This window comes from Armigeres subalbatus, chromosome 2 (genome assembly GCF_024139115.2).
Source record: "Armigeres subalbatus isolate Guangzhou_Male chromosome 2, GZ_Asu_2, whole genome shotgun sequence".
In the NCBI taxonomy this organism is placed as follows: domain Eukaryota; kingdom Metazoa; phylum Arthropoda; class Insecta; order Diptera; family Culicidae; genus Armigeres; species Armigeres subalbatus.
The window spans coordinates 334,175,582-334,200,987 of record NC_085140.1 but is presented as its reverse complement, the minus strand read 5'-3'; the positions used below and the strand labels follow the sequence as shown (position 1 = coordinate 334,200,987).

General features: G+C 42.2%; 2 protein-coding genes across 3 annotated transcripts; both read right to left on the bottom strand.

The window, feature by feature from the left end:
• Positions 1–6,635: 6,635 nt before the first annotated feature.
• LOC134216962 (protein G12-like) lies at positions 6,636–7,477 on the bottom strand. Of its 2 annotated transcripts, none has more exons than XM_062695719.1 (3): positions 7,085–7,477; positions 6,852–7,018; positions 6,636–6,796 (listed from the first exon to the last, which is right to left on the bottom strand). In XM_062695719.1, the coding sequence occupies exons 1-3, from the start codon at positions 7,446–7,448 to the stop codon at positions 6,692–6,694; spliced, it is 636 nt and encodes a 211-aa protein (XP_062551703.1). In that variant the 5' UTR covers positions 7,449–7,477; the 3' UTR covers positions 6,636–6,691. The 2 variants fall into 2 exon arrangements, with proteins under 2 accessions (XP_062551703.1, XP_062551704.1); XM_062695720.1 differs by having other exon boundaries at positions 7,088–7,477.
• Positions 7,478–19,644: 12,167 nt separating this feature from the next.
• Positions 19,645–21,669, bottom strand: LOC134209987 (uncharacterized). The gene has a single exon (XM_062686005.1). It carries the CDS (start codon positions 21,667–21,669, stop codon positions 19,645–19,647), a length of 2,025 nt encoding a protein of 674 aa, XP_062541989.1.
• Positions 21,670–25,406: the final 3,737 nt, after the last annotated feature.

The following is a 25,406-nucleotide window of genomic DNA, read 5'->3' as shown; positions in this document are numbered from 1 at the left end:
TTGCCCCACAATGGGCAATCAATCGCACTGTTCCACTTCACTATGGTGGTATCGCACATGCGACGACAATTGCACTATCAAAGCCCGCTTGGTTCCTTTTCAAACGGAACGATTATCCGCTTCGAACGGACCAAAAAGATGTCCGCGCCTCGGAATCCTCTCCGACGGCTCTATGCCTACAACGGCTGAACGGACTGATCCGGAATTAGGTCACTGGTCACTAGCTGAAACACTTCACTGGGGGATTTCGGTCGGGGAGAGATAGAACACTTCACTGCGTACTGTTCAAACGATCGCGTGTATTCGGTGCAGATGGACGGTAACAAACTGACTGGTCATCAAGATGTGTAATGCAGAGTGGCTATTTCGGGGTTTTCTATTGATTACTGGCTATTGTGTGTCGTGTGGGAATATCGTTTGAAGCTTGAGAATGGAGTGTAGGGTGCAAAGTGCGTTATGGACTTACAATTATTTAGGTGTAGTGTTAATAAATTTGCATACTCTATTGCGGTGAACGCAACAAATACTACACCACCCTTTCATAACTATCACAATGGCAACCCGTTAACCAAGACGAAACTCTGCCATAAAACCTTAACCCCAAGATTCCAATAAAATTCCGCAGGAACTTGTGGCGAGTGCAGAGGTGTTCTCGGCTTGCAGTTTGCGAGTTACTGCATCATCAATTCCTTCCCATCCCCGTTGACCGTGAGAATGTGGCCAGCACCGTTATCGACTATCCAAAATACTAGAGCTCTCGGACTGTGCACAGTGAGGGTGGAGAGCAAATCCCATGCTTCAATCCATTGGTTCCCTATGCAATTGCGATTTTTCTGGTCGATCACGGAGTAGCAACTACAAAATGCAGTAGATTGCTCAATTGAGCATTGTAAAGCCATGCCACCCACGATTTGTACAATCACATATGCTATGCTATGCTATGAAATTGTTTCAGGAATACCTTCGAAAATTCCTTTAGGAGAAATACTTCCAAAATTTCTTTCTGAATGCCTTTGGAAATTCCTTTTGGAATTTCTTCGGAAATTGATTTAGAATTTTCTTCGGAACATACATTAAGAATTCTACCAGTACTTTCTTAAGTAACCCCTTCGGAAGCTCTAGGAATAAATTCTTGGAATTCCTTCTGAAGTTCTTATAGGAATACCCTCGATCATTCCTCTGGATCTTTTCTAGCAGCGCTTCCAGAAATTCCTTCAGACCTTGGAAGATTCCTTTAATAATTCACACGGACTTCCATTTGAGTATCCTTCCGGGAATCTCGTCAGAACATCCTCATTATATTAGAAATCCTCCATAAATTTCATTAAGGAAATGTTTTGGGAATTCCTTCGAAGTTTCTTTAGAAATTCTTTTCAGGAAATCCGTTTGAATTTCCGTTAGAAATTCCTGGAGCAATTTATAAATGTATTTCTGGAGGTATTATTAAAGAATTATTATCAAAGAAAGTAAGAATTAAAGAAATCCTCAAAAAAAAAATCGCAATAGCATTTTCAAACAAATACTTATTGGAATTTTCATATAAGTTTCTAGATTTCTGAAGGAATTCATTCGGAAATTACTTCAGAAAATCCTGCAAGAATTCCTTCAGGGAATTCTTCGAGGAATTTCTACAGGAATTCCTTCGAAAATCCGAACAGTAATAAAACCAAATCCTGTTTAGAATTTGGAATTAAGACTTCATGCCAGATATGAAAACCCAAAAGTTTCGGAACAGTTGATCCATCATCATATTTCTTCGTATATTCTCAAGAAATCCTTGAGAATTTACTTCTTCGGAAATTTCTCCAGTATTCATTCTTCCAAAAACTCCATTCCCTCGGCTCCTGCAATTTCGCTGGCTCCTGCAATTCCGTTGGATTTCCCTTCAGGAATTTTTGAACGAATTCCGGAAGAAATTTCCGAAATTCTTTGACCATTCCTACAAGAATGCCTTCGAAATTTCCTCCAGTTTTTTCGAAAAAATATAAGGAAATTACTTTGGAAATAGATCCAGAAACTCTTTTGAAATGCATCAAGATATTCCATTAAATAATTATATAGGAAAACATTGGAAAATACTTCAGAAATACTTGCGTCATGAGAATTTATTTGGAAATTACTTCCAAGCTTCCTTCGAAAATTCCTGCTGAAATTCCTCCAGAGGATCATTCAAAATTTCTTTAACGAAATATTTTGATAATTTCTTTTGGGAATTCCATCGGAAAATCCTTTGGAAATTTGGTCTTACGCTCTCGGTAGGAGGGCTCGATCTCCAATGTTTATTGAAATCGATCGTGGAATTCGAGAAAATGGTGCTCGCTTCCAATCCGACAGATACAAGTACGCGGGTAGCATACCGAGCGAGGTGGACTGACCAAGTACCAAACGACTTGGTGAGCATATGGGGCGCAACCGAGGATGGAGAGCTATGGCCTAAAATAGTGTATTGTGGCGTCAAATTGTTTAGACATAAACTAAATAAATGATAAATGAATCATGTTCCAAATAAGTATAGTCTTCGGTGGTGACAAAGGGGTGGGGGAGGGGTTGTGAGAATGGGTCACTGTTTCAACTACATATAATGCTTTTGGAATAGATTTAATGTATCTGAGGACAAGAAAACTGAATTATAAGAAATCCATTGTTACCCCCGACGATGGTACATCAAAACAAACGTAGATTTAATAATAAGTACGAGTTCAAAACGTGATTGAAACAACTACCCAGCGACTGTTAGATTTTCTAACAATTACGTATAATAACCTACCAAACCCTGTATAAGATCTGGGCATGCACGAAATTGTTAGATTCTTATAGCCTATTCAGATTGGGCTATTTATGACTTTGTTAAGTGAGAGGGTATCCAATTATTACGAGGTGTTCAGACTGCAGCAAGATAATATATATTGACGTTTCCATGTTTTCTCATTTGCACGCTAATACAGGGTTGAATTCAAGGAGAGTTTTAAAATTTAATTTGCGAAATCAAGCATTTGTGTGGCGACAATCGAACATTTTTTTCTGAACAAAGTTTCTACGAAAAAAAAATATAAAAAAAAATATGAAAAGGGATTTTCGAAGAATATTTGAAGCTCTCATTAAGGATAATGAGCGAAGCTTCATTCATTAGTTGGGTGCGCCGTTCTTCGGGGAATCAGACTATTCCTCAATTTATTTTTAAGTTTAAAAAATATTTTGATTCTGTACTATGATCGAACGGAGATTTGATAGAAAAATTTAGATACCTCTGGGAATTCTCACAAATAAATAAAAAAAGGACGATTGGACTTATTTTCAAGAAATATTATCGAACTAAAATGTATTTCCACCAGTATCTCCATGTATGAAGGGCATCTCAGCAATTTTTTTTTTTTCAAAAATGGAAACTGAACCATTGCGTTCTACTCGACAATCAATGATACAGCTTCTAACAAAATCGAATCGTGTGAATGTGATATAATTTAAACTGGATTTTGGATGAAATAATGCATTACCAATCCATGTTTTATTTAAGGTTATTCTACTTTATATATACATCCCATTCAAATCGTACAGTTGTCCCACGTGAAATATGTTGAAATCCAAAGTATATTAAGCCATTCAAGGAGCAGAATTGAAACAATTTATGAAATCATGTTTATTCATCAAATATATTCGTTTTACAACCATTCCTACGTTTTTAATTGTCTTCCGCTTTGTTCCTTGAACTTTGAAAATTTATTCGATTTGTTCTATTAAATCTAGGTTTAAGTTAAATACTTCATGTTAATTCTAGAGAGCATCTGTTTTTAAACAATTCATGTTGAATAAGTGGAGAATAAATAATTATCATCATTATTTTTCATCATATAAAATGCTTTCCACAAAACCATCACAATCCGAGTTATTCTTCAGCGCTCAGAAGATTTCCATCTAACATGCATTCGACCCTGCTGCGACAGAAAGAGCATGACTGTCAACTACGAAACGAAATGAAAACAGAGAGAATTTTCTCTCTGGTAAAGAGAGCGTGACGCTTGTCAGTTTTGTTTTGTTGAATTTCTCCATGCATCCCAGTTAGAACGAAAGCTCTCTCGTAATAATTGTTCGTAATAAATTCTTTCTGACTCTTTTTAGCGGGTATCTTTTGACAGCGCAAAATGTATGGAATATTACGTAAATAATGACATCATAAAGCGTATTTACCCTGAAACGCCAATTATTATGTCATTAATGGCGTAATCTGAATAGGCTATTATACAGAAATGTAAGCTCACAAACAAATATTGCAAGAAAAGTTTGCAAAATTTTGAAGTCTCATACAATATTTGTATAAAAATCTAGCATTCTCGCAAATGCCTAGTTCTTATACAAGTTTTGGTTGATTCTATACAGAATTAATGGAAAATCTAACAATCACCAGTTGGGTGTATAAACATGTATGAAATAACAGAAGATCCCAGACTTTTCCAAGTATGAACTATATCCATTGTATGTTCAAAACTTCAAAGAACTGGGTGCAAATCCTCGAATTACAGCTGCACCATCACGCACTTCATACACCCTCCCACATCGTCGGGCATCGTCACAAAGTAACATTCTCATTTTTCACCAAATCCTACGGTCTAATCATTGCCAAACGTGCATCCGACACCAACCACGCCGACCGCCGCCGCCCGTTTTCGAATGATAACGATCGAAACACGTGGCTCTGCCGGCAACAAATTACTACTTTGAGTAATCTTAATCCATGCAAGGGACACACACACTCCGAGTGGGAATGGGCGGCGATGATGCGACAGGAGCGGCATCCGATTGCGAAGCAAATGCCAAATCTCTCGTGTATGCATCGGTGTTTACGGTTGTTACAAATCCACGCTTCCTTCAGAGCCGAATGCTGCGGCAATAAAGTCGCAATCCCTTTTTGCGGGACGCGACGTACCGTAAGCTGGTGGCGAAATGAACATTAGAAGAACATTTATTAGTAAAGAACTGTACAAGTATAAACATCCACGCATTATTATCTTAATTTTGGTAAGCAACACAAAACCAATCCTTCAGAAATAAATAATAACTATGATTCAGTACTTTTTTACATTTTTTTGGAAGGATTATTTTCTGGCTTTTAAACTTCTTCAAATAATTATTTTATTGTAGGTAAGTATTTGACTTGGAAAAGGTACATTTCGTTTCTTTGGAAGCAAATTTAAATAACATCTTACTTCTTACCACCTAAAAACGAGTAATGCACTGAGTCTTGCACTAGTGAAAATGAAAAACAAAATAATTAAGTTTTTCTCTAAATCAAGCCAACATCAATCTGACTCAGGTCACGGTACAAGACAAGCAAGGTTTCCAGAACCAGCATCCATCCTTTGACTTGAACTCGAATTAAAAGAATTGTCTTCGCCGAGTGGCGATATCAAACGAAATCTGTGCAGGCGGCTCCTGTAATTAAAACGTTGTCATCGCATCGCATCGGCTGAAGAGGGTACTCCTCTGGGCAAGGCACCGAAACGGTCGGTCGGTCGGTTCGTTTGATTTAGATTTTATTTGGAACGCAAACGCACTCTACTGTTTCAAATTTTTATCGCAACCGGATGGGACGACGGCGGCGGCAGTGGCGTTGGTGGCGGTTGGTCGCTCGTTCCCGAATGCACATGAGTGAAATTCATCAAGAATAAAGTGCAGAGGTTCCCAAGCGGATGTCTTCAATTATATGTAGCTTTTTCTTGGAATATTTTATTACTGCTATGAAGTTTTCAGCGGATTACATTTTGAAAGTAAGTGTAAATTGGAACATGAAAAAATCCGAGGTTGGATCGGATCTAAGGCAAATACCAACGAATTTTTTTTTGAGGTTTTATCCTGGTTTCCGCCATTGTGCATCGTGTACGAAGAATTTCATTTATTTTCTTTGAGATGTTACGTCCGTTCGTTGGTGTTGGTATTCCAAACTGAGAAATATTTGTGCTAATTAGAGCAATATTTTCGCATTTGATTTTTCATATTTTGCTCCTCGGTGATTCTCTTTTCTGTGTCTACTATGGGACCTTGGACCACGAAAATGAAAATGAATTTATTTATAAAACAGTTCATCTGTTTAGGAACCTCTGCTCCCCATACTGCTCAATCATTGTGAATGCGCACGCTGTGACTCCTGGAAACAGATAAATTTGCATTGCTACAAAGAGCGCACGCTTCTGTCATTAGCTCTCCACTGCATTGCGCCTGGGTGACGAATTATTTATGTGATGCCGACAATAAGCAGCCAGGACACTTGAGCAAACGAAAGAGGACTGGTCCAAAAATTTGATTTGAAAAAATAGCCTCCAGCTGAACATACCCCGAACGAACACTTATTTTAACTTTTAACCCCAGATCAACACCATTGAGGGCACCTTACAACAAATGAAATAAAGGGAAAGTAATTTGAAACTGGATGCTTCGGAAGCGCATATGCCTTGGAAGTTGGTCCGTAATTGCAATTTGAGATATTTGCTTTATGGTTCGAGATTTTGCTAAAGGGCAAATTGAATCGTTAGAAGATAGAACATGTGAGCATAAATATCAGCTGAATTATAATTGAAAGCTATTAGATTAAATTGAAAGATGAGTTAAGAATTATATGTAATATGTTTATGTCAATTAAACATCTTATAAGTTGAAAAAATTGATTCAATTTTGAAAATTTATGTTTTCTAGAAGAGGCCTAGGAGGAATATCCAAAAAATCCAGCAACCATGTCAAAGAACTTATCAACATCGACTCCATGATCGCGTAGCTTCTGAACCATGGCCTGAGTTTCCTTGGAGCTCTAAAAATAAAAACGATAAAGTTTACGATCTTCACATTCAGCTGCCATTTCGTACCTGATAAAAATCTACTAATTTCTGGAAATCCAAACTCAATACTTTGTCGAAAAAAGCCTTGAATTCCGGGCTTGATTTCAACTTCTGTTCATACAGAGCCTTTAGTTCTTCTACGGGCAGTAGTTCAAGAACTTCGTCAAAGAATCCACTCAATCCACTTGATCTTACTGAAATCACAGAATTGTAAGATTACTCGCACTCACTTATATTTATTATAAAAGAAAATATCTCACCACGTTTCATCACTCGAACTGACTCGACGTGATTCAGTCCCAGGAAATCGGCAACCTCATTCAAAAGCTCGTACACCTGCAGTCCTGTATCCTGTACATGGTTTAGCACATCCTTGACCTCTTTCACCGCAAAGAATTGATCCCAAACGGCGGAGAATTCCTCACCTTGTAGGTAAAGGAATGCTTTCTGGAACTCCTTGTCGGATGTTATATAACGAACGACCAGATCTGTGAGCTCATCCAACGGGAGCAGATCGACAAATTCCAGTAGGTCTTCTTTGAGACTTCGGGCCGGCGAGGAAGCTGGAATATGGGAGGCAGCAGCAATTGCCACCAGGGTGGTGATAATAAAAATCGCCTTCATGTTGAATCGAGCTCCGTCGAGCACACTGGTGCTTGGATCGATTAAAATAAAACTTCAACATCACTGTTGAAGGAACATATTTATAGCTAACCTGAGAAAATTTCAAGTAGGTAGATGCTAGGGATTAGATAAGAAATTGAGGGTTGGCGATTATGAACCTTACTGGTGAGGGACAATAATAGAAATACACAGTACTCAAGCACTGCCCAAGCAACACCACTTGTTTTTCAGCAAGAAATAATAACTGTGGTTGGCTAACTAAAGGTTTGGACAAATTGTGTATCAAATCTTCGCTCAGGATCAATTGTATTCTACACCGATAGTTCACAAGCTGAATAATAAAGTTGGAGCAGGCGTGATTGACTCAGGGATAAATATTTTGATTTTCATGGTTAAGTGGCCAACTGTTTTCCAAGCTGGAGTTCAAGCTATTATACAATCCTCTAATTTATGCTTACGCCGAAATTACAGACATTCTGATATTTGCATAATGTCTGACGGTCAAACAGCATTGAATGCTTTTGAATCAGGAATGTGCACATCTAAACTCGTTTGGGAATGTGTTCAGTCACTCCAAACCTTGGATTGTCGTAAATGTGATATTCCATAATCAATAATAAACATTACCATTATTAATAATAAGTTCCACCAATAGTCACCAAAACTACTGCTCTTTATTTTCACTCTATATTGACACTGAATGCACGCCTATTTCAAACTCCTCACTTCCTGATCTACACTGTTATTCTAGAATACCACATCCTCCCCTGACAGAAAAAGGAATGTACCAAACTATTAATGTTACAGAAAAATGCAATCGGCAGACGAGGTTAGAACTTGGTTGACGTTGTGTGTACGGTAGGTGTTGAAGCCGGTCGATTCATTCAGTACGATTAATAAGCGACCTGCATTTTGTTTTCATTAGCATTCTGAGCAGCTTCCTACTTATCTCTTTGAGGGTTAAACAACCCGTTTCCCAGGGTGCTTGTTCTTTGACTGCCAATCATCAGCCAATGAGCTCAGGAAACTCTGCAAAACACATTTTCTCAGCTCTCTCCTCTGGCAAATAAACTACATGTCCAGGCCACTGTAATTTGCCATATTTTGTAGGCCTGTTTATATTTGTGTCTACTAAGTACAGCTCATGATTAATGCGTCTGTGCCATTCTCCATTTAGCACAAGATACCATGTGCGGCTTTTTCTTTCGCTCAAATACTTTGGGAGTTAGATAGTTTTTCTTCTTCTTTTTTCAAGCTCCATGACCGTATAGGGTCGCTGGACGAATGAACGATGTGCACAGTGCTATATATGTCGTATCAATGTTCGTGTCAATCGCAACAAGCCAGCTGTTATTATTATAATACTTTACTAAGTATTAACCAGATCAAGTAGAATAAAGAAATCAGTAAATATCGTTGCAAAACAAATGAGCTCGTCGATAATCATAAATCATTCGAAGTGCCTTGTTACTTGTCCATATACTTGGTTTCAACATAGTTTAAGATCAGCCCTATTATATTTTTCTCCCATTTGCAAGGCATGAAAGATATTCCCAGTACTCGATGTCATCCGCCAAGCCAAAATTAGTATGTATTATTTGTTGCTAAAACAGTTCCCTTGCATCTTCGAAGTCTATGTTGAACAGCAGTTTGGAGAGTGTATCGTCCTGATTTAATCCATCTAATGTCACGAAAGAATCGGACGTCTCACTGTTCGTTCCGAAGCTCGATTTTGACCCATCCAGCGTTGCACGAAACAATTTAATCAGCAATGATAGAAAGTCGCAGGCTGCCTCTAAATCCACAAACAGATGATGAGTCTAAACGAATATCATCCCAAATCTTAACTGATTGCTGTTAACCTTGAAAATAGATTATAAAATAACATTAACAAAACAAAGCAAACAGGAGTAAGGCCATGCTTCCTGATTTATTTCGTTACATCGGATATACTGAATGGAATACAATTTTCATAATTATAAGTAGATATACTAGAGTGATGACGTCTGTTTGTAGTCAAGAAGTTATTCTAGTACGAAACTCGTAGTTACACAACATTTATATTATGATGCTAATTACAACATGATTGATAGTTACGTTCCGAAGCTATGACAAAATTTGTTTTACATAATAGCACTTGTTGTTAAAAAAAAGCGAATAGAATTAACGCTTCTTTTTTTATTTGTGGTAAAATATCCAATATAAATAAAAATAATATTGTAATCATTTACATTGTGCGGTGCACAATGTGGGGGAACGGAAGGCGACAAATACTCAATCACTTCTTCTTCGGGGGTGGACAATCAATTTGCATCTCTGGCTAACACTAACAGGCCAAGGAAAACAGGTTGTCCGTGTGCAAGTCAGTCCGGTGTCCACAACAGATTACCGGAAGGGTCTGAGAGTGGATCGGACTGATGGAACAAACACTGAATTCCTTTGTCAGTGCTCCAGGAACAATTGACGCCGTGCAAATAGCCTGTCCGTGTGCAGTCGAACCGGTGTCCAAAACTGACTACCACTGGAGGGATCAGGTAATGGATCGGAACGAGGGGACAGCACTATTTGACTAGATGAGCTCGGATGAGCAACCAACGATGGACTGTATCGGCAGATTGGAGCAGCAGCAGCGATCGGTGACTTCACACCGGCAGTGAGGAATGGTAATGGTTCTCTTTCGGTGGCAGGAAAACGACTCGGAAACGTTTAACTCCTTCTATTCTTCGTTTGAAATATACAAAAACAATGAATCGCTCTGCAGTAAGTAGTAGTAGTAAAATTCTTCTTTATTTAAATCATTTTTTGTTCTACAATCATTTTATACATGTACAGTGATCGGCCGGCATGGCCCTCCAACTTCAATTTCAATTATTGTTATTATTATTATTATTATGCTATTACTTAATTTTTAAAATATAATGTATCATGACGGCCTTTAGGAGGCGCTGGTGTGTTTTTTTTAAATTTGATAACCTAACTACTATGTACACTAATATTTACAATAAAAAATTTGATAACCTAGATTGGAACTAGCGCCCTAATTGGAGCCTGATCCGAATGCAAGCAACGGACCCTAAACTTTTCTTTACACTCACCAAAGCGTTCATGTAAGGTTTTTATTCCGGCCAGACGGTGGACCTCGGATGTTCTTGTCCTGGGAGGGGTGTTGAGGATCATCCTCAGGAATTTGTTTTGGACCCGTTGAAGTTTGAGGTGGTGGGTTTTAGCGCAGCTCTCCCAGACCGGCATGCCATATTCGATCACAGGGAGGATGATTTGCTTGTAGACAGCAAGTTTATTTGACGACCGGCGGTTGATCAAAGGGTACAGTAGTTTCAACAAGACGTTACACTTTGTCACCGTTTTGTCAACCTGTTGCCTGAAAATAAGCTTGCTGTCGAGGGTCAAGCCAAGGTAGCCGGCCTCATTGGCCCATTCCACAGTTGTGCCATTGAGGATGATTTTACAGTCCCCAGGCGGAACAAGTTTAGGGATTTGGAGTGGGGAAAATGATGACCTGGGTCATCGCCGCGTTGATACAGATCTTCCAGCTGGTGAGGTACTCTGTCAGGGCATCCAGGCCTCGTTGGAGTTTTGCCACTAGCGCTCTGATCACTCTACCGTTGTAGACGATGGATGTGTCATCTGCGAACAGAGACAGAATGCCGCCTTCTGGAGGTTCTGGCATGTCGGAGGTGAACAGATTGAAAAGCAGGGGCCCGAGGATACTGCCCTGGGGACGCCTGCGACGATGTTGTGCGCATTGGAACTCGCTCCGCTGATTGAGACCCGGAATGTCCTTGCCGACAGGTAATTGTTGATGATTTTCACCAGGTAGCTGGGAAGATTGTAGCGTTGTAGTTTGTACACCAGGCCATCATGCCATACATTGTCAAATGCCTTCTCGACATCGAGTAAGGCCATGGCGGATGTTTTCGAGACAAACTTGTTCCGTCTGAGGACGTTGGTAACTCGGGTCAGTTGGTGTACAGTTGACCGACCGCGTCGGAAACCAAACTGTTCCTCGAGCAAGATGTTGAGATTTTCGGCAGACTCTAGTAACCGATGATGAATAGCTTTTTCGAACAGCTTGGATAACCCTGAGAGAAGGCTGATGGGTCGATAACTTTTGGGAGAGGAAGGATCCTTCCCAGGCTTCCGGATGGGGATGACTTTCGCTGACTTCCAGGACGATGGGAAGTAGCTAAGCCGGAGACACTGATTAAAGATCAGCGAGAGGTGCTCAAAGAACGGAGCACTCATGTGTTTGAGCTCGAGATTCAGGATGCTGTCGAAGCCTGGGGCCTTCATGTTCTTCGACGATTTGATATAGGCCGTCAATTCGTCAGTTGAGATCTCCAACTCCTCCGAGAAGTCGTTGGGAATCAAATGGATGTTGTTAGCATGCTCGTTGACGGCTGCTTCGTGTGGACTGACGATGTTCTGCCCAAGATTGTGTGAGCTGACGAAGTGACGACCTATTTCAGCGACCTTCTCTGCAGGAGTTATCAAGCGATCCTTAGAGCCATTATTGTCTAGTGGGATCAAAGGTGGAATGGGCCGAGGCTTGGATTTTAGAATTTTGGTCATTTTCCAGAACGGCTTAGCATAATCTGGGAGAGTGCGGATCTTATTCGAGAAGTCGTTATTTCTGAGGTCCACCATTCTGGACTTGATAATTTTGTGATTCGATTGCAGCGTGCCTTAAGCTCAGGCAGTCCAGTACGCTGAAACTGCCTGCGAGTGACATTCCGCAATCGAATCAAATCTTTGGTGAGTGTATCGATGTTTAAGGAGTTGCTTACCTGCCGAGCCGTCGGTACGTGTTGCTCTCGGGCCGCCGTGATCGCCTCCTCGATAGCGCACAGCTGGCGGTCGATACTTTCCGGCGTCTCCGGACGCACCTCGTAGTCGACGGTGTTATCGACGCACTGCTGGAAACGCTGCCAGTTCACTCGGTGGTAGTTCCGCCGTAACTGTTGGTGCCGATTGACCGAGGAGCCCAGTTCCGCCACCACCGGATAGTGATCCGAACTGAGCTCCTGGTATACAACCGGCTGCGAGACGTGGTCACTCAGGTTTGTTACGTAGAGGTCGAGCGTTGCGTGGGCACCGGACCGACTCAGCCGAGTGGGGGAATCCGGGCTCAGGATCGTGTAGTGGCCTTCCTCCATGTCGTTGCTCCAGATGGTGCCGTTTCGATTGCCGCGACTGTTGCCCCAGGCTTGATGTTTGGCATTCAAGTCGCCGGCAATGATATACTGGCCTTGCCTCCGCGTCAGCTTGACGATGTCCTCCGAAGGGCAGCCGATGATCCATCGCCGGCTTTGGCCTGCGTTGGACAGTACGCCGCGATGAGCGCGATTGTGCCGACCGAAGTGGTGATTTCGACACCGATGGCCTCGATGACATTGAGCTGGAAGCTTGGAAGCAGACGACAGTTGATGTTGTAGCGAAGAGCGATGGCCACACCACCTCCCCTGGTCGGCCGGTCGAGTCGCACGATGCGGAAGTCCGGGATGTTGACGTTCACCTCCGGTTTTAGGTGCGTTTCGGTGATGAACGCCACGTCTATTTCCTTCTCCTCAAGGAAATCCTTCAGCTCGATTGATTTGCTCTTTAGCGAGCAAGCAGTTCCAGTTGACCAGGCCCACCCTAGCAGCCATTTTCAATGATGAACATGCCAAGTGTGAAGACCTGGTCGAATCGGTTTGCAGCCGCGCAGTCGAGTGGCGAGCTGCGCGAAGATCGGCATCAGTTGCTCCGGAGTGTACAGCGGGGCAGATTCTTCCGGTGGGACGGCTTCGTTCTCCGACTGCCGACGGAACCCAGGAGGAGGAAGCGGGGCCATTCGCTGGTGGATGGTGCCGACGATGCTGGAGCTTGGACCGATGCAGCTGCCGCTGCCAGTCGCTTGTGCGGCTGTAGCGGTGGGAGTATTGGAATCACACGACGGGGAGCCGGGATGGCTGGAAAGTTCACCTCGTTGATTACAGGAACACGGTTCTTCTTCGGAATAGTCCTGGTGGAAGCCTTCTTCCGGATTTCCAGGAACTCGGCTCGCTTTGGGCAGCCCTTTGTGGTGTCGTGATGTTTGTCGCCACAGTTGGCGCACTTGGGATCGGCCACCTCCATTTTGTCGCACTCGTCCGTCGGATGGGGTTCGCCACACTTGTTGCAGCGCGGCTTCATGCGGCAGTTCCTGGTGCCGTGCCCGAAATTGAAGCAGTTGGTGCATTGCGTGACATCGCGGTGCACTGGCCGATATCGCTCCCAGTCAACGACGGTGTAATTTATAACGCCAACCAGCTTCAGGTCCTTCCAGGTAGTGGAGCCGTGCTCCAGATGGATCAGGTAAAGCTGGTCGCGATATTTCCTCGCCTTGTCGTGACGAGCGATCTTGTGGACGGCTACTGGCTTCAGTCCGCAACTTTCAAGCTCTGCTTGGAGCTCTTCCTCCTTCATGTCGTGAAGTCCTCGCAGCAAAGCCTTGAGCGGCTTCGTGCCGGGGTGGTCATGAGTGTAGTACTCATACTTGTGGACCTCGAGGAACTCCACGACGGATTGATGATGGTCCCTGTTGGCCGGCATCACTTTCACGCCCTCGCTGCAGAGCCGAAAAGTACATTTCAGCCCCTTAGCGATCAGCTGGCGAATTTTTGGGCGTAAATCCGGCGGATCGCCCTTCACAAACACGGGCGGGCACTTCTCCTTCCGCTCCGGTTGCACCTGCGGCAGCTGCGATTGCTGCTTCTTCCTCTTTTCGGCGGATTGCCGGCGTCATCAAGCGGCAACGGCGAAAACACGTTGCTCTGCAAAAGCTGCTTGGAGGGTTACCTGCGCCTCCAAGAGCAGTGCGCTTAGGCACTTTTCCAGCGACCGAATCGGCCACCGAGTCTCCCATGACGGGTCCGGGAGAAAATAACGCCAACGCGACAGGCGAAAACGTAAACAGCGAAAGAACGAGAAAAACACTTCGAAAAATGCGCGAGCAAAAAAAAAAAACACGTCCGTACGTGTTGCTGTCTCGAACTGGAATCTCTGACGACCGTTGAAGCAGCATGAATCGCTCTGCGCGACGTGCTTCTTTTTTATACACATATTTTCTGTGATGCAACAGCTTATTTGCGTGACTTAGCTCCTCCCATATTCGAAGGAACAACAAACAAAAATAACAAAAAGGAACATTGTGTTTGGTTGGGAGGAGGCTACTGTGATCGTGTAGTAATGACCGTTGTCATGATTGAATGATTGAGGGATTGGGGAAGGAAGGAAGGGATTACAATTTGATTCACAGACAAATGGACTTAATACTATGAATAAGACATCGATGGGAAAGGATAATAAAATTAAGAATAACAAAAAATAATCATTCGTTTGTAAACGAACATTCTCCCGCCCGGCTAGATTGTGGATCTGCAGATGCGAATGCTTCATCATTATCTGATATTGGTAGAGGTGCGAGTCTTGAAACAGAACGACGGTAAACCCCAGTAGATGTCTGTACGTCTACCACCCTTACCACTAAATCAGTACCAGGATAAACAGTAATAATCTTGCCCATTTTCCATGAAAGCGGAGGAAGATTGTCTTCCTTGATTAGGACAATTAGTCCAGGCACAACGTTCGGTGAACCCTTAGTCCATTTAGAGCGAGCTTGTAGCGTATGTAGGTACTCGTTTGACCAACGTCTCCAGAAATGTTCTCGTAGAGCCTGCAGATACTTCCATCTTGTCAAACGGTTCTCAGGGATATTCGCAAGTGTAGGTTCGGGTATGGCTACCAACTCTCGACCAATGAGAAAATGGCCTGGTGTTAAGACAGATGGTTCATGAGTGTCCAGAGAGTTAGCAATGAGGGGACGGGAGTTGAGCACTGCTTCAATTTGCGTAAGAACGGTATAAAACTCTTCGAAATTCAGACAGGCATTAGCCAACACTTTACGCAAATGAGTTTTTGTACTTTTCACCCCTGCCTCCCATAGTCCTCCAAAGTTCGGAGAACGAGGAGGGATGAATTTCCACACTATTTCTCGGGCGGAACAGAAGTCATCAATTTTTCCCTTCGACTGATCATCTTGGAACATTACGAACAGTTCATGGAGATCCGACTTTGCACCTGCAAAGTTTGTCCCGTGATCGGAGTGAATTTCTTCGACTAAGCCCCGGCGGCTGACAAATCGCTGTAAAGCTGCAATGAAGGCTGCGGATGACAGGTCGGAAACCAATTCCAAATGAATAGCCTTAACGGCAAGACACACGAATATACAGATGTATGCCTTTACTCGAACGGTCTTACGCAGACCAACCTTTATATACACCGGTCCCGCGAAGTCTTCACCGGTTCGAGAGAATGGAATGGACGGAACAACACGAGCCTCGGGCAATCGGCCCATCATGGGTTGAAGACAGCGAGGGCGATTTCGAAAACATGTAATACACCTTCTCAATACTTTACGAATGGCTGATTTGGCGTTTATCAACCAAAATCGTTGTCGCAACAACGACATTAATCCGGACGGTCCAAGATGTAGATTTTCTAGATGCATATCGCGGATGAGGAGCTAACAAACTGGGCTTTTATTAGGTAGTAATAATTGGTGGCGAGCATCGTAGGGCAAGCGAGCATTATCGAGTCTACCTCCTACTCTCAACAGGCCATCCACCACTCTTGGATCTAACGCAGCGAAGCGACGACTAGGTTTTCCCGCGGAGATCAAACTGATTTCATCGGCCATTTCAAGGCGCTGGACCAATCCAATTATAGTTATCATCGACTTACGTAATTCGGAGACTGTCAAGCCTTTGTTTGATACACGATCATTACGATTCGATCGGCAGTTCGTTGCAAAGCGTAAAACGTATCCCACAATCCTTTGTAGTTTTCGAAACGATCCGAAGGCCTCGAGGAATGTAACGTCTTGTGGATCAATGGTGGTGGATATAACTGGCATAGTGGAAACGGTTTCAGGTAACTCAATTTCTGGAGGTAGTTCAATGTTAACCATTTCATATTGCAGGGTTTTCAAAAACGACGGACCATTCCACCACAGCATGTTGTTTACAAGAATCTGAGGTAATTGTCCGCGGGACACAACATCAGCTGGGTTGTCTTCGGAGCGGACATAAAACCAGTAAAATTGGTTGGTTGTGGTAGTTATTTCCGTCACACGGTTACGGACAAAGACTTCGAGCTGACTGGGAGATTTCTTTAACCATGCCAGAACAATTTGGCTGTCGGACCATAGACAGACGCGATAGATTTCAATTTTCAGCGAAGCAATACATTTGGGGATCAACCTTGATAACAACAAAGCCGCACACAATTCCATTTTTGGGATCGTCAAGGGTTTTAGGGGAGCAATTCTTGACTTACTACAAAGCAGTGAAACCTTAACATCTGTACCGGAAACTGCTCTCAGGTAAACAACAGTTTCGTAAGCACGATTCGAAGCGTCAGCAAATCCGTGTATTTCATAGAATTCGATGTTCGGTAATCCAACGAAGCGTGGTATTTTGATAGAATCCACAAATTTTAAAGACTCTCTGAACGTAATCCAAGCCTGCAGAATGTCACCTTCCAAAGCATCATCCCATCCCACTCCATCCTTCCACAAAAGTTGCATTATCTCCTTGGCCAAAACTATCACCGGAGCAACTAATCCCAACGGGTCAAACAATCGTGCTATTTCGGAGAGGACGATGCGCTTAGTTGGCCTCGCCAATGGTTGGAAGTTCAATTGACAATGAAAACGAAAATTATCTTCTGCAGGATCCCACAGTAGGCCTAGGGTTTTGATAACCTTATTGATGTCAGAGTTTTCGAATTCCAAATATTTCTCACGGTCGGTTTCGGGAACGGTTTCAAGAATGGCTGTATCATTCGCACACCATTTATGGACTGGAAATCCACCGGAATTCAACAAACTTGTCAAATCAGAAACAAGTTGCATGGCTTGCTCAATCGTATCAGCTCCTGATACCACATCATCTACATAGACGTCCTCTTCTACCACCTTAGACGCTGTTGGAAAACGCTGGTACTCATCGCGGGCTAACTGCAACAATGTTCGAGTGGCCAAGAAAGGGGCGCTGGATGTCCCATACTGCCTGTAATCGCATAACTGTCCCATATGACTTTTCATCATTTTTGAGTTTTGATGACGAATGGTTATATTTTGGTTTATATTTGTATGCTTTTAAATAAAACTATGTAATTTGTTCTAAAAATTTCGAAAAAAATACCAAGTCGATTTGTCCCATCTTGAAAGTAACCGCATTTGAGTCCCATTGTGAATGTAATCGTATAATATGTCCCATAAACATGAATTTTAACTGACTTTGGTTCAGGAAGATTTTCTTTTCTTGTTTTTATTATGATAATTATTCTTAGAACTTTATCTCGGCCAACGGATGATGTTTGTGGGCCCTCCTTAGCCGTGCGGTAAGACGCGCGGCTACAAAGCAAGACCATGCTGAGGGTGGCTGGGTTCGATTCCCGGAGCCGGTCTAGGCAATTTTCGGATTGGAAATTGTCTCGACTTCCCTGGGCATAAAAGTATCATCGTGTTAGCCTCATGATATACGAATGCAGAAATGGTAACTTGGCTTAGAAACCTTGCAGTTAACAACTGTGGATGTTCATAATGAACACTAAGCTGCGAGGCGGCTCTGTCCCAGTGTGGGGATGTAATGCCAATAAGAAGAAGAAGAACGGATGATGTTTAAGGCCCGGTCATACCAAATTGAGATTGAATGGAGTAGAAACCCATTGGATATTATTTCCCAAAAGTTTACTAAAGGTTTGATCTACCAGAACTCTATACAAACACGTTGCGACAATGTCACATTATCTTTTGTGGATATACTAATTTAGCATTAAGATGTATCTGTTTTTATTTAGCAATAATCTGCTATTCTTAATTTTCACTCGGTTGCGTGACCAACACTGCCCATGATTTCATAGTTGACGTAACAACCATTGTACTTTCGCATGCATTTCGAATTATTTTAGGACAAATGTCGCAAATTTAAAACATTTCAACCCGTAAACACTCAAATGAGATTTGGAACATTTAACGTATCGATGTTGCAGCAGTTGAATTACTGTAGTTTACGCGTAATTTGAAAAATTTGCTGAAATTCTAAATGGTTGATACGTCAACTATGAAATCATGGGCAGAACATGTACCCATCATTTTGAACGTGTAACTTCAATTTCCCACCAACACATTTGGAACATGTTTAAATCATAAATAAAGAAAAATCAGACGGTCTCTGAAATTCGGTAAACATTTAGGATGAATTTTGAATGTCCAGACGATGTTTGGTTTGCTCTGTCGAATCACATGTTTCACAACTTTCGTGTTCTCATTTCACGATAAAAATGAACATTTTTATAATTTGGCTATAAAACTAGTCTAGAACTCTTAGTACAGGATAGTATGATAACAATTACAATCGTTTCGGTGTATACGACGGTAATGCGAAATTCACGATTTGTAATTCTTGATGTAATTTCCTACAGAATTCAACGTAGTTGGACAGGATATGCGATTACTTTCTCTTCCAACAGGCAAAGTAACCGCATATACTGTCCCATGGATTATTTTCGTAAAAATAAGCAAAAATCATTTTAATAATGCAAGGCATAGTAAAATATACATATTTTTACACCACACTGGCGTGAAAAATGTTTGAAAAACATTTCAATCAAGCAACGCTGAAGAAAATATTGATAATCTTTTAAATGGTCGTTTTCTCGATTTGCTATTTTTTCATATGGGACTCATATGCGGTTATAGGCAGTATAGGTGACAGTTGTTAGTTGTAATATTTGAAGCGGATCAGAAGGATTTTCTCTCCAGAATATGCGCTGGAGGCCGGAGTGAACTTCATCGACACGGATTCTCCTGTACATTTTTGAAATGTCAGCCGTGATCGCAAAACGATACTTCCGAAATCTAAGGACAATGGCAAAAATATCATCTTGAACAGTAGGACCAGTCATCAAGACTTCGTTCAGCGAAGGACCAGATGTTCTTGCTGAGGCATCGAAAACAACCCTCAGACGGGTAGTGGATCTGCTTGGTTTCAAAACTGCGTGATGGGGTAAATAATGGACCAACTTCCCCGGTGTATCATCGGACTCTGATACATTTTTACAACGAATCAGTAGCTTATACTCATTAATGAAATCAACGTAAGCCATCTTCATTTCGGCATTCTTGAGTAGACGTTGCTGGAATGTGGAATCGCTTCAGGGCCAAAGATCGATTACAGCTCAACTCACTTATAGATTCGGTCAATGGTAAATGAACAGTGTACAGACCATCTGGGTTTCTAACGGTAGTTGAACTATAAATCTGTTCACAAACTTGCTCTTCCTTAGATGCGGGATCATGAGCCTCAATCGATTCCACAGACCAAAACTTCTCTATGCACTCTGTCAGCGGACGTAGACTGGCAGTATAGCAATGTTGATTCTCACTAGCATCATCAGCTCCGCCTGCAACAACCCACCCTAGGAGGGTTTCCTTGAGAATATTCCAATAGCGTGGATCCAATTTACGACCGGGAAGGGGACCTGTCACCACATCGGTGACCAAACATTCAATTCGGGCCTGATAATCCGTACAACGGGAACGAAAAGAGAGCGTAGCCTTTCTGTTAAGCACCGATCCTTTACCGGTTGCTCCTACAACTTCAACGTGGGTAGATACCTGATCGATTCCCAAACTCTCAACAAGTGAACTGGAAACCAAATGTGGCTGGGAACCACAATCAAGGAATGCACGGCAAGGGTGATAATTTCCAGATTTGTCTAATACATCAACCATGGCCGTAAGCAATAGGGTACCATCTGATCGTGGTACCTTATGGACGGAATTGGACAAAGACGAAATACTTCCTGAGGGAGGCACCTTGGAACAAACGACTTGGGGTATTTCTGGTTGGGGATTTGGACTATCAACGGGTTTTGGAACGTGCCTTGTAGTTTTGGGCTCATGGAGTAACGTATTGTGCCTACCCTGGCACTCCTGGCATGATTTAGTCGAAGGGCATTTTGAGGATAGGTGACCTTTCCTCAAGCAATTAAAACAAAGGTTAAGTTCTCTTACCTTAACTCTTCGTTGGGGTACCGTTAAAGACACAAACCTGTCGCACTTAAAGTTGGGATGATTCGCATCGCAGATCTCACATTTCGCGTCACTGTTGGCTACGGGTGCAGCCACAGCGAACGACTTCATCGGCGTGGGCTTCGAGGTTGGTTTCTGGCTGGATTCCTTGGTTGACGATTTTGGACGACTGGCTTCACAACGCTCCAATAGTGAGCAGCGCTCCTTCAAAAACTTAACGGTGTCTTCATATATTGAAATTTCCTTGTGAGGAATGGTAGCTTCCCACTGCTTCCTGGTCTCTGGGTCAAAGGCATCAGATAGGACGACGACGACAAATCTTTCGGACACTCCTTCTAGATCCTGTCCTAGAAGCTTCAAACCTTCAACGTGTCGGGTTGTCTCGTTCAGTAGGCTTCTAATTTGTTTGGTACATTCTCCTTGCATTCGCTTCAAACTTAGCAGGCCGTGGATGTGGGAGTCTACTGCCTTTCTTTCAGCTTCATAAACGTCAAGCAGTAGATCCCAAGCGTGGGCGAAATTACCTTCGCTGAGCGTTCTCGGGTCGATGATCTTGGAGGCAGAACCACTTGCTAGAGCTTTCTCAAGATGATGTAGCTTGATGGCGTCAGAATCCTTGGACCTTGACATTATATCCATAAACACTTGCTGGAATCTCGGCCAGTTCTCCGGTTTCCCATCAAACGAGGGGATTGGGACCGGCAGCGGTTGCTGCTGCACGACTACTTGTGCATGTGGGACACCGGGCACGGTAGCGGGTACGACTGCGGGGGTAGGTGGCGGGGTAGCATCCTGGATTAATGCTTCTACTAGCATTGCGGTTTCGGTATGATGGGTCTCGAACTGCAGATACATTTCATCGTTATCATCCAATTTCTCCGCTGGCAATAAAGCGGTGATTTGGTAGTGGAAACTCAAATATTCTTGGAAGTGAGCATCCAGATTTTTCGAATACACTTTCAGTTGGGACAATGTTAATTGAACAATGCCAGCTTTCGAAATTTCTTCGATGGTTTTCCGGATCCTTGTCACTTTGGCCTTCGCTTGGCCACGAAGATGTACGAGCGTCTTCAGCTCGCCCATTTTATCTGCAGCACTTTTTAAAGGTGTATGCGTCAGCGACATTGATGTGAATAGAATTCACCACTTTTTCAGTCCAATCGTTCACACACACTACAACACTGTTCTTTCTTCTTACCCAAAAAGGGCACAAACACTACTGAGCTGTCTATACCGAAACTTGTTCGGACCTGTTTCAACAGGATTCACTTAGCACTCGCGCGAACTGTACTTTCGCAACGCGATGGCGAGGAACACGGGAAACGGAATTGTCACGACGGTATTTTCGTTTCACCACCAGAGCCAAACAAACAACCTTCAACTGCCTTCAGGGAGGCCCGATGCTGCTATCCGGTTCGATTTCGGACCAAAATGTGCGGTGCACAATGTGGGGGAACGGAAGGCGACAAATACTCAATCTCTTCTTCTTTGGGGGTGGACAATCAATTTGCATCTCTGGCTAACACTAACAGGCCAAGGAAAACAGGTTGTCCGTGTGCAAGTCAGTCCGGTGTCCACAACAGATTACCGGAAGGGTCTGAGAGTGGATCGGACTGATGGAACAAACACTGAATTCCTTTGTCAGTGCTCCAGGAACAATTGACGCCGTGCAAATAGCCTGTCCGTGCAGTGCAGTCGAACCGGTGTCCAAACTGACTACCACTGGAGGGATCAGGTAATGGATCGGAACGAGGGGACAGCACTATTTGACTAGATGAGCTCGGATGAGCAACCAACGATGGACTGTATCGGCAGATTGGAGCAGCAGCAGCGATCGGTGACTTCACACCGGCAGTGAGGAATGGCAATGGTTCTCTTTCGGTGGCAGGAAAACGACTCGGAACGTTTAACTCCTTCTATTCTTCGTTTGAAATATACAAAAACAATGAATCGCTCTGCGCGACGTGCTTCTTTTTTATACACATATTTTCTGTGATGCAACAGCTTATTTGCGTGACTTAGCTCCTCCCATATTCGAAGGAACAACAAACAAAAATAACAAAAAGGAACATTGTGTTTGGTTGGGAGGAGGCTACTGTGATCGTGTAGTAATGACCGTTGTCATGATTGAATGATTGAGGGATTGGGGAAGGAAGGAAGGGATTACAATTTGATTCACAGACAAATGGACTTAATACTATGAATAAGACATCGATGGGAAAGGATAATAAAATTAAAAATAACAAAAAATAATCATTCGTTTGTAAACGAACATACATACAAAATAGTTATAAGTATTATAATATCTATATCTTATTAAAAATAACAATTTAATTTTCATATACGCTTTCCACTTTTTTTAATAAACGAAAAGGCCACCAGCATTTTATTTCGATTTTTTTCTCTGAATTGAATTGGAATCTATTTTTCTCAAAGCTTAGTAAATAGTGCCCAACGTTTCTTATATCATACTAACATCTTCTGGTTTCTTCAACTCGAAGCGTTTTAGACACTTACAAGACAATACCATGAATTTAACTTTTCCGATTACCTATCAGAAATCTGTGCAAGTTCTATCGCTTTCAACATAATTATCTATCGAATTTTTAGTTCTGATCACTTCCATAATTATCTATTTTTTTCGGTTTACGTATCAGCCTGGTGTTATGTTGAGTCATTTCTCCAATATTTTTCAACAATTTAATTGAATCTAACTCCAAAAAATGAGACTCTAGCGTTAGAAGTATTCTGTAGCGCAATACTAAACATAGAGCTTAAAAGATCAAATAAGTGAATCTATCTCCATAAAGTGCAATTTTGACCACTCTTATGTGCTTTTCTAGTTACATTTTATAATACACGAGAAAGGCACCACCGTCGCTAATTCTGTTTTCATTTTTGAATAATTATTTCAAAGATTTCAAAGAACCATCGATGAAACTGGCCTTGGGTTTAACTTCTCACAACGATTAAACTGGCCTTGGGTTCAACTTCGAACATTGAATCTTGGTCGTCTTACCAACACCAGATGACTTAAGGCTTTATCCGATTTTTATATTCACACTATAAAAACAATCACTGCATGACCTTAGGCTTAATCCGATTCATATGTTCCAACTATGTGACGAACACCAGATGGCCATGGGCTTAACCCGACTCATCTATCTCCACTGTGTAAACAAACACCAGATGGCCTTGGGCTTAACCCGACTCATCTCTTCCATCTATGCAACGACACCAGATGGCCTTGGGCTTAACCCGACTCATCTATTTCCGCTGTGAAAACAAACACCAGATGGCCTTGGGCTTAACCCGACTCATCTCTTCTATCTGTGTAACGACACCAGATGGCCATGGGCTTAACCCGACTCATCTCTTCCATCTATGCAACCACACCAGATGGCCATGGGCTTAACCCGACTCATCTCTTCCATCTATGCAACCACACCAGATGGCCTTGGGCTTAACCCGACTCATCTATCTCGTCACATCTACTCCAACAACACCCAACGCAACACTCGAACGCTTTTGCTATCTATGAGTTCTTGAAGATAGATATTTTCAGATTTGAATCATTCCACTGTAATAAATTCATGCATTTTTACTGTCAAAAATCTTTTTATTCAACTAAACAAAACCCGATTGATTTCTCATTTCTCGCATTTTTTTTTTTCTAACAGTTTCCGAGTTATAGTTTTCCGAAATAAGTGATCACAAAAAAAATCATACACCTCTCTTAAAAGTTACTCTCGAGCTAATCGAAGCTAATCATGCGAAATTTTGCTTGGTATTGCTCCGCAAATCCACATTTTCTCAAAAAGTCATTCAATGAATCCAACCTCTCAATAAAATCAACAGTGAAAAAAAAGTATAATGATTAAATTTATTTTGAGTAATAATATATTTACCGTCAACTTAAACGAACTTTAATTTAATTTTTTTTTGATTGAGTTCATTTACTTAACCGTGTATTTTCAAAGAAGTAACAGGGCATATAAAAGAAATCACCATGCCTAAATTCTCCTGTCACAATCAGGGGAGGGGTAAGCCTGTCATCCACGAACAAATCAAGCCTACCTAAGATGTATTATCCGGGCCTCGCCGCTTGGGAAAGGCGGGCCACCCTGGGCCACCCCGCTTGGCAAGTGTAACATTTTTCGAACTGGAATCTTGTAGGATATTGGTTAACCTACACTACTGCTGACTAACGAAAAAATTGTGGGATTGTTTATTTACATTTGCTTCATACTACATGCAGAGGAGGCGCGATGCACCGCATATTACCCCCCTGGTCACAATCTCACAATCATCGCATCATGACACCCAAAAAAATCTGCACGTTATTTCCACCTGAAAAAGTACGTAGATCTTTTCCACCTGAAATTCACGTAACTTTTACCTGATTTTTCGATAGAATTTTCATTCTACGTGAAAATCAGGTAAGTTCTACCTGAGTTTTGGATAGAGTTCACCGGATACGTAAGTTTCACCTGAATTTTCTGAAGCATTTGCAGTTACGTGTGCACGTGAAATGTACCTGAAAATTCAGGTGGAAACAACGTTTAGATTATTTGGAGTGGATGTCTCCACCCAGCGCGATAAGAAAACAAAAACTTACCATTTGGCAAAACAAAACACTTCAATCACAAAACCAATTACAATTTCTTCAGCACACCCTTTCATGGCTAGGATCGCCAATGTGATATTCAATAATCAATAATAAAGATTACCATTATTAATAATAAGTTCCACCAATAGTCACCAAAACTACTGCTCTTTATCTTCACTCTATATTGACACTGAATGCACGCCTATTTCAA

Bases quoted from the DNA above. Each gene is read 5' to 3' on its own strand.
- LOC134216962 (XM_062695719.1), bottom strand. From the start codon at position 7,448: ATGAAGGCGATTTTTATTATCACCACCCTGGTGGCAATTGCTGCTGCC. The intron at 7,019-7,084 runs GTGAGATATTTT...CTGTGATTTCAG, and splicing joins AGTTCGAGTGATGAAACGTG to TAAGATCAAGTGGATTGAGT. The intron at 6,797-6,851 runs GTACGAAATGGC...TTTTATTTTTAG, and splicing joins AATTAGTAGATTTTTATCAG to AGCTCCAAGGAAACTCAGGC.
- LOC134209987 (XM_062686005.1), bottom strand. From the start codon at position 21,669: ATGGGCGAGCTGAAGACGCTCGTACATCTTCGTGGCCAAGCGAAGGCC.